Source organism: Pagrus pagrus (assembly GCF_965226575.1).
Source record: "Pagrus pagrus genome assembly, chromosome: 24".
NCBI classification, from domain to species: Eukaryota; Metazoa; Chordata; class Actinopteri; order Spariformes; family Sparidae; genus Pagrus; species Pagrus pagrus.
In genome coordinates this window covers 10,074,982-10,087,230 of record NC_140206.1, presented here as the reverse complement: position 1 = coordinate 10,087,230, position 12,249 = coordinate 10,074,982, and the positions used below count along the sequence as shown (strand labels likewise).

Here is a 12,249-nt window from a genome sequence, read left to right as displayed (position 1 = left end):
GTTGCTGTACATGAAAACAATGACAAAGTAGGAACATATGTAGGATAATGTAGAGAGAGATATTCTTTCACACAGACTTTCTCACATAATCTGATACCCACATGAATCACACGGTACAAATTGCTTCACGACAGACTATTGAAGCCAAATGTGGGATTTCTCACTGAGGTTTGGCCAAAAACATTCCTGTTTATGTTGATGTCTTCATGTGAAGCCCGTGCTGAAGCTGACGGACAGCCCTGTTTACAGACAGTCGCCAGACGGAGACGTTTTTACTGTCGGATGGTTTTGGCACCGCGTCAATTTGTTTTCTGCACATTGTTACCACAGAAACCAACACAGTGCCCCATCAAAGTCACTGTAAGTTTCACATCTGACTGTAAAGACCCCGCCGCCCCTTAAAATGTTTTTTTTCTGCCGGTTGTTTGACATTTACAGCATAAACTGGTGTAAAGTATCCAAAGAATGTGTAATTAGAGGGCTGTTTGAAGCGTCGCTGCAGCTCCCAGAAATATGAATCTATGTGGGTGATTTGTGACATCATTAATGACGCAGGCCGGTCCCGTATGTCTGCTTCATATATCCAGACACATGCTAATTGTTTAACAGCTATGTGGAAATGTAAGACCTCCATAGTATTTAATAGAAACAAGATGAAGAGCCTAAAGCCAAGCTAAGTCAGCTAGATGCTAATTGCAGCTTGCTAACATGATCGTAAACGTGCTGATGTTCACCAGATATGATGTTCATCATGTTCAATGTGCTGCACGAGCATGATAAAGAGCATTTTCATCGAGGTCGCTCACGTTTTTTGGTAAACTGATGAAATCTGTTTGCAGCTAATGAATGTTAATGCGAGCGTCGTTAACTACAGTGAAAGTTAACGACGCTTCTGCGCCGTTTTATGGAGCCTGGCTTTAAATAGAGGAGAGTAATGTTGCGTTAATTAAAGCACAGATGCTCGGGTTTATTGCAATTCGTTAAAAATCCGATGGTGGTGCGATACTGTAAGGCCCGAGGAAGTCCCAAGGCATTATGGGATTGCCTGTGTGCAGCTTACAATCAAGTTAACTACAACAACAACAAGTGTTTTCAATGATCACAGAAGACATTCAGTGATGGATGAACCCAAGACCAGTCCACGTAGTTCATTTTTAATCTGTGTGAACTTGCACAACACTGACCATGTTCATCTCAGTTGTGCCTGTTAGCATGTTAGCATGTGCTCAACATAACACAACACAAAGTACAGCTGTGGCTGATGGGACTGTCGTTGGTTTTGCACGTATTGGGTCATAAACTGAAGCCCTAGGTGAAATGAGATGTTGACCTGATGATGGCACTTAAGGAAAATGGATCGCCCGAGTTAGAACAAGTTATTCTGGGTCGATCCAAAGTTCACGGCAATCAATCGCCGTCATTTCAAATCACAAGCACTTAGCACTTCATGTCAGGTTAACAGCTCTGTTCATTGTTACAATGAGCTCAGCTTGTTTTAGATAACACAACGTTTCTCTGCCTGTTGAGATGATGGGGCTTGTTTTCCAGCCAGTTCAGTAAAAAGTTTTATAAGACAGTCGCAGCACGCTTCCAAAAACTAGACTCAGATTGTGAAATGCATGTGGTGAGACAGAGTGTTATACTTCAGAAGTTACCCTGCCTCAGTGGTTTGCACTGTGTCAGCTGCTCGTTGTGTATAACTGGACCAATAGGCCCCGAAGCCTGAAGCACCTCAGAGAAACAGTAGGTGTGCTTTTAAAGCGTCTTATTGGACATGCTGGACAAAAATATGATCCAAAGCGGAGTGTGTTACTTGTCTAGAAAAATGTGTCTGGAGAGAATCTATCTGTTCAAAAACAGGAAAAGGCAGGACTGGAAATGCAGTGAGGGATTAGAGCGGTAATCTGAGTTGACAGTAAGTACAATGAAGAGAGTGCAGCATAAGGTCTGCCTGCGTATGACTCTGCAGAGAGGTCTTATTCCCCTTGAGGACATTTCCCTGTCTTTCAAGGTCACCCAAGGACAACAGAAATACAGTGACAAGACATACGTCGCTGAGCGTATGAATGCTGCGTTTGCACGTCGGCTCTAAAATGTGTAGATTTATCGACTGACTCCGTGATCTCTCATCTTGGCACACAAGGCGAGGTGCTAATGATGTGGAAAAAAAAGGGTAATATCGCTGCTGAGCTCCTGCGAAGCCGGAGCCTGTCGAGGCACGTCATGTGAAGAACGCTGCTTAAGAGCTCGAACGCCATCTGCGAGTCCGCGGTCAAATCTCCTGTCGAGGGAAGAACGAGCACCCCCGAGGCCAATCTGCAACGGTGAGAGATTCACCTCCTCCTGGAAACTGGCTGTTGCCATCTCAGATGAAAGTGGAGAAAGTCTGATTTTCACCTGAGCTATGGTTACGGCGCTCCTCTGACGTAAAACCACCCTGTTGGTTTTACAACATAGCCGAAAAAGTGATTACATTGTCATAACCTAAAGAAACTCTACTGATTTAATTCCTCCGATCTCAAAAGACTCATGAGGTCTCGCAATTACAATGCCATCGAGTTCATAAGTGCTGATTTGGGGAGCCGAGTGTTCACTTACAGAGCTGCAGGGCAGAGGTTTAAAAATATCTAAGTGTTAAATTAACTCCGGGAGGTAATTGTGCTCAAAAATTCAACTCTGACGGGCATTTAAAGTCTGGAGCAGGGCCAGTTTTACACACCTGGAGGAAGATTACTTGTACATCGTATTAAATCCCAGTATTACATTTTCATTTTAGAAACAGTGATGTCATGAGTGTCCCCCACTGTAACATGGATCATTGGGACATTAACCACAGTGAAGAAACCAGATGTGATTTTGTGAATTATTGTTTCCACATGTCACAAAAGCCCTTGATGTATGTTTCACAAGTGAACATGGACAACTTTGATTAAAACGGGAAAAAAGCCAATCACCTACTGCCCATAGTGAAAGAAATACAGTATATAAATGAGATCCGTGCAGCGTAATACAGCTAAAACTACACTGGTCTTGTAAAATTCATACATTTCCATGAAATTATTAGAAATTTCGGTGACATCTCCATTGAAAGACAAAGATAAGAGTCTTTTTGCACATGTTTGTACCAACTTTAAAGTCCTTAAGACCAAGTATTACATTAAATCAAGAGTCCTGGGTCAACATGCACATACATCTATGCACTGAGATCCCCTCATGTTAAAAATAAAGGAGATTAATCTTTACATTTTTCCAATTATTTGGATTTTACACATCTTATTTAGTCATTTACACACTTCTTCACGCCTCTAAACTTAATTGAGTGATATTATATCGGTGACACACTATTTTTTGGGTTTAAATCAAACGTATTAAGGATATCAGTTATTTGTGATGTTCAATTTGAATGTAAGCTGCTCATCAGGTCACCAAGAGAGACCAAACTCCCAGAAAATATACAGAAAGTTTCTTTTTAAGATGTTAAAAAACCAGAATAAAGTCACAAAAGAAAGTCGAGTGTGTGTGTGAGTGTATCCACATATGTACATCCTGAGAAGAGACAGATGCAGGACCGACTCATTGTTTCCTCCCTCACTGAGTCACTCACTGTCATGTCGTCAGGTGTCCTGGCTATTTTCCTCTATTCACTCCGCATCCTCTCCTCTGCGCCGGCATGTTCTCGCGTCCTCAAAAGGGGACGATCAATGGACGGGATCACACGATGAGGTAATAAGATTCATACCGCACTGCTTTATGTGAATTTCTGGCACTTCTGTGTTGTGTTATCATGTCTTGCAGACGTACACGTTGTCAATTTCCTGTCATTACGTCCTGGAATCTGGAGCCCAGACGGGGGCCTTTAGCGCAGGTCGCTGCGTGGGTAGGTGAATCGAAGATGAATGCATGAAACGAGGTCACGAGGGTTCAAAGCTTTTAACTGGCTTGAGTGCCTGAACCCCCGAGAGCCTGAGACATAAAAGACACTAACTCACCTTTGGTCCGGGCAGGCCCTCTCCTAATGGTCCTCTCTCTCCTTGGACTCCCTGTGGCCCTTGAGGCCCCTAAGTAAAACAAAATGAGGTAAATGACCACTGAAGGAACATAAAAAATGACCTCTCTATCAATTGACTGCTCTCATAACTGCTCTTAGCACAGTGATTGTTCAATCACAGCTTAGCGACATAAACCCAGAGTTGAGCTTTGGAGCTTCACGGGTCAAATTATGTTTTGTTTCGTTAATATCGTCATTTGTCTTCTCTTAAGTATCTCCAAAATTCATACTCATAACAAATAGGGGGCAGCATATCACCAGTGTAACCTCTAACTGCCGCTAGCTGTAGCTGCCTTTAGCTAGTTAGCTCAGTTAGCTGTGCAGCTAGTGGTCTGGACTTCAGAGCTTGGAGTGGTGTTATGAAAAGGGACCAGGCCTAGCTGGTTAGCATGCTAACTTCATTAGATATCTTTGACAACTCTTATTTCTTCACATTATGTTGATTATTTAAGTTAATTCTGCTAGCAACATTAGCATTAGCAGGGTTATTGGTCTCCTTTATATACCATAACTAGCTCCAGCTTGCAAGCGATGCTTCTCCTACAGTTTGTCCTCTCCATGGATCACCAACTGGTGAGGATGCTAACTTTTAGCCTGCAGCATTCACTCTCAGCTATAGTCTTTAGCTATATGATATACCTAACCATCAGGTAATTTCCATTTACCACGGTGCTCGTTTAAAATGATACAATGGAAAAAGTCAGCTGAAGACAGTTTAAAACCAACGAAGTTAGCGCTAATTAGTTAGTTAGCTACCCACTTTAATGGTAAATCCATGCAATAGTTGAAAACTTGATGGGTTTCTACAGTAACATCAAGGCTAGGGCTTGTTGAAGGGTTAATTAATTAATTAATTAATTTGGTGTGTGCTGGTTTCTTACCGGTGGTCCAGCTTCGCCAAGTCCCTGAGGACCAGGAGGTCCTGGTTGCCCCTGAGAACCGAAATGACCCTGTGGGAGTGTGAGAGATTGAGATGAGTGCAGGAACAGGTGGATTATTATGTTCTCATGACTTCATTTTTCCAAAACAATAGGGTGGCAGATTTTACCTTGGGTCCTGGAAGGCCGATTCCTGTTTCCCCTTGGATTCCAGGTGGCCCAGGAAGTCCCCGTTCCCCCTATAAAAAGATAGGCAGGGACAGACATGTGTGAATACACAGACAGATGCTTTGTCAGGCTGATTAATGGGTGCAAGGCCTCATTTTGACAATGCTGGACCAAAATATGTCCAAAATATCTTCGATTTTGTCCAATCAGCCTTTCCTGGCCCTAATATTTAGCTTTTATTTAAGAAAAAGGGGTTTAAACATGTACTATTGGGTCCCTTCATTCCTTCAGTCAAGACTTTATTGGTAAAGAATGCAATTATTCACTCAGAGGCTGTAAATCACAGATATGGTGTACAGCAGGAGGGCACACGAAAGGCGTAAAAAGGGCGTGGAAATGTTAGTGGGTGCATACCGGCACTTTTTCTCCCCCTTCCCCTTGCCCTTTCAGGCAAGTTGGGACAATGTTTAAAGCCAGACATTAGTCTGCCATTCAGGTGATATAGGATGACAGCCAGACAATCAACATGAACATTCTTCCAAAATAATTAAGGAGGGCACACTTGGTGGGGAGTGTTGGCTCATGGAGGAATTGGCAGCTATAACTCGGGAGGAGGGGGCTTAAAAAGTAGGAACAGACAAATAAGTTGACAAGGTAATAACAGATGAGGCATTTCAGAGGGGGGGTTTAAAATGTTCCAGTGGTGATGGATCATAACTCACAAATAGGTGTTCGCATGTACGGTCAGCCGATCAGTTTGTAGGGCTACTTGACATTTGTGATGTTATTTATGTCCCGCGATGAATCGATTTAATCAAAACACATTTTAAATGTCATCTTCGTGAGGAAAAACTCTCAGGAACACAAAGAACACTTTATTATGTCATATGGTTTCTCCCCCCAATTTATATTCTTCCTCACGCATTTCATTTTTCATCTCTGCCACTCGGCAGGTAATAAGGTTGTTCATCGTCTTTGTGCTGATGAATCTGCAGACACCTCTTTCATACAGCTGTGAAAGAGACTAAACTCAAACCAGACTGGAAAAGAGTTAATGCCTCCAACCAAGTAACCCAGTATCCTTTAGATATGCATCTGGTTCTGGATAAGGGGAAAGGCCACTCACTGCCCTCAAATGTAAAGGAACGACCAGTCCAAGTTTGATTTACTGTCTTGGTTTCCTTTTAAAGTCAAACACTTGAAGATCGAAGTGGATTTCAAAAGCATCAAGACTGAGGAATACGTACTTTTTTACCCATTGGACCTTCAGTTCCGACGTCGCCAGGTGGACCATTCACACCCTAAATTGTGAATAAATGGGTGACAGTTAAGTAGCAGTAACTGTAGTTCATCAAGGATCAGACAGACAGTGAACATGACATACTGCACTTGAAGAGAGCAGTGATTGTTATTGCTATTAGCTTGGCGACTCGAGTCTTAAGAGCTTGGAGGTTGATGTAGACTAAAAATGTATCTTGAGTGTACAAGTACATTTTAAATATACTTTAAATTCAGCACAAAATGTAAAAGTATACCTGCAATTAGGTTTCTCTACCTAAAATATATAATTAATAGAATAAAGTATACAGTTTTTCCAGACAAACTGTGTTTAAGTCAGCTGTAGCGCAGGCAGCTAATGCTAGCTTGTCTGTCTAACTAGTGTACTACTAACTCCAAGAACAGGCACACCATTAGCTTAACACGGTATTTTGTGACTGCATGGGAGCTAACATGCTAATGCTAATATCAGAGTTTTATGCTACGTTAATGGCTACCCAAGACCAGGCTAACAGAGGCTAACTCTGTCTTGCTTGTTAGCATAATTTCATAGCAAGCAACCAAATAGGGTTGTGTTAAAATGAATACAAGGGTTACATCCCCTGCAATTCAAAAACAATGCTAACGCTTGTATAGCTTACATGTATTGTATGTGTATCTCAAGATACTGCTGACTTCCTGCCTCAGTCTTAGCATTATAGCATGTATGTATCCGCCATTAGCGTATTTATGAGTCTTTTACAGGGTTCTTGATTTAAAACAGGTGAGGTTCACAGTAAGAACTAATTAGCAAGCTAGCAACCTGATAACGAGCCTGCTAGCTCTTTGATTTGCTAGCTGGTAAAACTGACAAATCAAAGAGCCCGTGTTTCAAAACTTGCTATAAATTTCAAGTGATCTTTATCTTTGTAAAATGCATACGTGCCATGCTAATACGGCTAGCTTCACATGTGTAGCAATAATAAAGGGGCTTGAGGGGTTAGCGAAGGGTCAACTGGATGTTAAGGTAAAACAAATAGTAGATTTGACCTGCAGTCCACGATTTCCTCTTGGGCCGATGGTACCTTCAGGACCCTAGAAGAGAACAGGAGCTCCATCGTGATCGTAAACAAAACTTCCATCTCAGAGGGGTTGTTAGATACGGAGAATGAACTTCAACCAGTTATTACCATAAAGCAAAACTATCTTTTTATGAAGGTCAGTTATGTGTTACCCAGATAAAAAATGGATGTGTGAGTTCTGGCAGGTTTCACTGAAGCAACAAAACTTAAACATACTCTGTCTCCTTTAACTCCAGGTGTGCCACACTCCCCTCGCTCTCCCTGGAAGAGAATAAAAAGCAGTTTAGTGAAGTCATTTTTCATAATCAAAATTCCATCGCTGTGCCGTAACAAGTTTGTGCAATATCCAAGGTACAATTATTCTTAGCATAATGGGTTTTAATATCCCGGCCAGGAGCTGGTTTGCAACAACTAATGACACGGGATTTACGTAATTAAATTCCTTCAAAGGAAAAGTAACAGGAGATACTCGCAGACAGGCTTGACATTTAGAAAAGGAGAACAAAATGGCATGATATTTTCAAAGACTTTTTCTGTGTATGCTCTCTGTCAAGGCACTTTATCAGGTCTGGAAAGCATAAATCTCCAGTTTCTCTGACTGTTGCAGATTTTTTCCACAAAGCGTGGGAACTTGATACTTTGACAAAACCGTGGGGGCATCTTGTGATTTACACTGAACAATAGAGTCCACGACATACCTTCTCTCCTTTGTATCCCGTTTTGCCCTGTGTGTACAAAACATGCTTGTTAAATCAGGAGGAGACAGGCGACAACCAAAAACAGAACAAAACCTGTCTCGTTTTCTTTCAGAGCAGTGATTTATGTGAGAGGTGAAGTAGAAAACTTTGATTTGAGACCCTCAGCTCACCTCGGATCCTTCCCGACCCGGAAGTCCACTCAGCCCACCTTCACCCTAGAAGGAAAGAGGAATTTTAGTTTGACCAGGAAAAGGGAACTGGTTTGTAGCAGCAACATCTTGAACTGGTAGTAGTTTTGCATTATGCTACTGAGTATGAGTAAGCGGCACCTTCTGTCCCTTTTGGCCGGGAGTGCCATCATCTCCAGATCGTCCCTTCTTGCCCTGCAGAGAAAGTCATGGAAGCAGCATGAGAAAGATAAACAGCGACTGCTTGGAAAAGAAATCAAAAACACTTGGATGGTTGGATATTATAAAGTAAACCATGCCTGACCCTGACTTTGTTTTTGTTACTGAAAATTAGATGATGAGACCAGGATTACTATCACATGTGAGTTAAACATAAGGTTTACGTCTGTTGCCAGTTAGCTTAGCTTAGCACCGTGTTTGTTGATCCTTGTCGTTGGGCCCCCTGCCCTGCATGTTTTTACTGTAGATGCTTCCCTGCTCCAACACACCTGACTCAAATGATCAGCTCTTCATCGAGCTCTGCTGAGGCCTGATAACGACCTGTTCATTTGAATCAGGTGTGTCGGAGCAGCGAAGCATCTAAAACATGCAGGACAAGGGGGCCCAAGGGCCGCTGCCTTTAGACAGAGCAGCGGTACCTGTTTCCCCCTGTTCCTTTATGCTAAGCTAAGCTAATCCTCTCCTGGCTGCAGCTTCATATTTACCATACAGACAAGAGAGTGGTCTCTATCTCCTCATCTAACAAGAAGGTTAAAAAAAGCTATTCCTTTAAAGGTCTAATGTCCCATATTATGCTCATTTTCAGGCTCATACTTTAATTTGGCGTGTCTACTAGAAAATGTTTAAATGCTTTAATGTCCCTCCGTCTAAACAATCAATTTTAGTACCTGTCTCTTTAAGGCCCCCCTCCCCGAAAGCCTGTCTGCTCTAATTGGTCAGCTTTCACAGGCCTGAGAAGGCACTGCCCATCGTGTTTTTGTGTCCTGACGCCTTGTTGTTAAGCCAGAGTTTCTGTTGTTTGTGTTTCTGCAATGTTGGATCTATAAGTAAAAAAAAAAAATGCTAAACTGAGCTAACTGGCTGCTAGCTGCAACATGAGATTGCTATCAATATCTTCGACTAACTCTTGGCAAGAAAGCACATGCATTTTTCCCAAAATGCCAAAGTTTGGCGATGATTCTTCATCTTCCAGGATACTTCAGCTGTAAGTATCAACAGCTGTAAATCATAGTTTACTTTCATGTGATGACGGCATGTAGAACAATCTTCCTCTTGTCGTTGGCCTATATAGCCTCATGGACACGAACATGTTTGAAGTGCATCCTGGATAGTCCATTGAGTCTGGGAGCAGATGAGTCAGAGGGGACATGTGTGAGAGGACTCACCCTCAAACAACTGCCTGGCTCTTCTCTCTGAGTTGTGGACTGTGCATGTCCTTATGTCTCAACCATCTCCATGTCTGTATGTCTGCACAATCTGCTTCCGTCCGTGTGCGCCTGCTGCTCGTGATGTGAAACAGCTTTTGTTCGGAGCATTAGGTTTAAAAGAGCGTAATTACTCTGTTCTCATCCTGTGAAAATACATCAAAGCAAAACCACTACGTCTAATTGTGGCTGACCTTCTCTGTGTAATAAAGAGCGTTCACATCCCGACACGGCTCTGGCAGGCGAAGAAAGTCATGCGTGTAACGTCTTATCCGCCGAGCATGTGTCCTCAGACAATCCCAAAATGGTGGGTTCTCTCGACAGACATGATTCTACTGATTTCCCATGTAAATATATGTTTAGGCCTGTTCTCAATAAACTGTAGGAGGAATGTGAGGCATTTGGTTTACTCTCACTGCTGCAGGGAGCTTTGCAAAACCACACGATTTAACCCACCCCTCAAAAACCCTGCAATTATGTAGCCTGTTAGCATCAAGGAGGCCTTTGTCAGCTGTGTTGTCTTGTAGTTCTTCAAAGGGAGACATTTTGGGAGTTACTGTCTTTACGAGGCACCAGGAGAAAAAAAATGTGGTTTTCAAAAAGAGAGATTTGATCCTATTGTATGCAGCAGAGGAGGGCTGATTAAGAGCCACATGTACATTATTAAATTAATGAAAAAGACAAAGTAGTTGAAATAATTCAAACTCAAGTCATTATAATGAAATGTAGCGTCATCATTCTTATTTTCATTGTAGAGTTTTAATGGATATTATATTCATTTCATTATAGACCTTTGTATTAACAAATACGCAGTACACAGACTAAGCTAACCAAGCTACTTTATTTAGCTTATCTAGGCTGCGATCCTTACATGTGTCAAAATATGCGTTTTTATGGACTGGTATTGCTAACAATGGCTAACCTGACTATTCCACGGCCATGAATGAATAAATGAAACCCACCATTATTTCGCGTAGAAGTGAAAAGATAGTGCTAGCTGTGTTAGCTAGCTCCTGTTGGCCGCAGCAACCAAAATGAAAGACATAACTGTGTGTCGTTCTGATATGAGGAACGTCTTAAGAAGCAAAATGCTGCTAAGCTAATTGCTTAGCTCGCAACAGCACCAAGCTAGTTACCCAGCTAGGTAGTTAGCATGGACAGCCTTGCTACACTAAATGAATAAAAGGAGATTGTTTTTGTTAGTTTCTGTGTCTGTGTACTTTGTTTATTTACAGCAGAAGCTTTTTGGACCATTCAAGAACTACTGTGACATTGTTGCTATAGCTAACTGCTGCTAACTAGCTAAAGTTGTTAGCTAGTTAAATATAATTCAATCCTATAAAAATGTGCTGTTATGAAAATAAGAATGATGAATAAATACTTTATAATCATACTTATTTAATAACTTATTTAAGTTTGAACCCTCCAGGACTCCATAGCTCAATGCTGGACATGCAGATTACTTACAGGAGGGCCGCCGGGTCCCCTCTCACCCTTGTCACACGCACACTTGCTCTGGGCCAGAGGACACTTCAAACACAGGGAGAGAAGAGTTAGACAGGCCACGATGCAGGGACGCAAATCAAGAAATGTCTGGAGACTTACCCCTTCATCTGCCAGCATCGTCTGTGGAGCGAGAAACACAAGAATGTCAAGATGTTGTCACATTTACTCCACATGTATATATTTATACCCCACCAGCAGACATTCACAGAGAGAGATCTAAGAAGCTTTCATTCTGGTCTTAACTTTACATTGTGGGCTTAGACTGGAGCACCTGCACCTCAAACATCCAATTAAACCTGTTCACCGCTGGCCTGGGTTCAATTTGTCAAATGGCCTTCGACCTCCTCCACCTGATCCTGCGAGCGGACTCACATCCTGCACTTCCTCTTGTAACAGACACTTTATTCCCAAATTTTCACCCCGCGGGTTTTCCTTACTCTTCAAAGCTGACCACATTCTCTACACGAGGGGGAACGGTCGAAATTCCACCGAGACTAAACACAAACCACATGCATTGATCAGTAAAATAGCCTCGGTAAGCATGTAGGAGATGTTTCCATCGTAGGGAGGGGTGTGTGTAGACAACACACCGTCTGTTCATAGAGGACAAAAAATTCTGGGACTAAAGATAAAAGACAGCCTCTCAGCTGAGACAAAGGCACATGCTTATGACATACAGATGCTGCCTGAACAGCGCAATGAGATGAAAGTCTGCTCGTGGACTGGCTGCTGCTGGTAGGCTGTCAGCTCCAATGCTCTTGCGGGGTTTCTGTAAAGTTTTACCTTATCATATGTGGATGTGTACCACCTGTGTCAACAGTAAGCCTGAGTTTGAAGTGGTGTTTGAGGAGCTGGTTGAATGATGTAGCGTGCATGCACGTTCCTGCCGGGTTCCTGCACCCGATTTTCCCACAAATAGTTTTTAATGTGGAGCATATGTTAGAGCCAAGAGCCTGGTAGTGTCTGCTGGATGTTGCTGCGCAGCACATGTTCTAATTAT

The 12,249-nt window shown here is 42.4% G+C and overlaps 1 protein-coding gene across 2 annotated transcripts in view; it reads right to left on the bottom strand.

Moving 5' to 3' along the window:
• Positions 1 to 12,249, bottom strand: part of LOC311253273 (uncharacterized protein) — a 32,842-nt gene that overhangs the window by 11,513 nt on the left and 9,080 nt on the right. For both annotated transcript variants that reach the window (XM_084347117.1, XM_084347118.1), the window contains 11 exons: positions 11,349 to 11,369; positions 11,211 to 11,273; positions 8,461 to 8,514; positions 8,302 to 8,346; positions 8,132 to 8,158; positions 7,650 to 7,694; positions 7,402 to 7,446; positions 6,342 to 6,395; positions 5,097 to 5,165; positions 4,930 to 4,998; positions 3,990 to 4,058 (listed from right to left, as the gene is read on the bottom strand). In XM_084347117.1, coding sequence (XP_084203243.1) covers positions 3,990 to 4,058; positions 4,930 to 4,998; positions 5,097 to 5,165; positions 6,342 to 6,395; positions 7,402 to 7,446; positions 7,650 to 7,694; positions 8,132 to 8,158; positions 8,302 to 8,346; positions 8,461 to 8,514; positions 11,211 to 11,273; positions 11,349 to 11,369 — 561 coding nt within the window. The remainder of the gene's footprint in view (positions 1 to 3,989; positions 4,059 to 4,929; positions 4,999 to 5,096; positions 5,166 to 6,341; positions 6,396 to 7,401; positions 7,447 to 7,649; positions 7,695 to 8,131; positions 8,159 to 8,301; positions 8,347 to 8,460; positions 8,515 to 11,210; positions 11,274 to 11,348; positions 11,370 to 12,249) is intronic.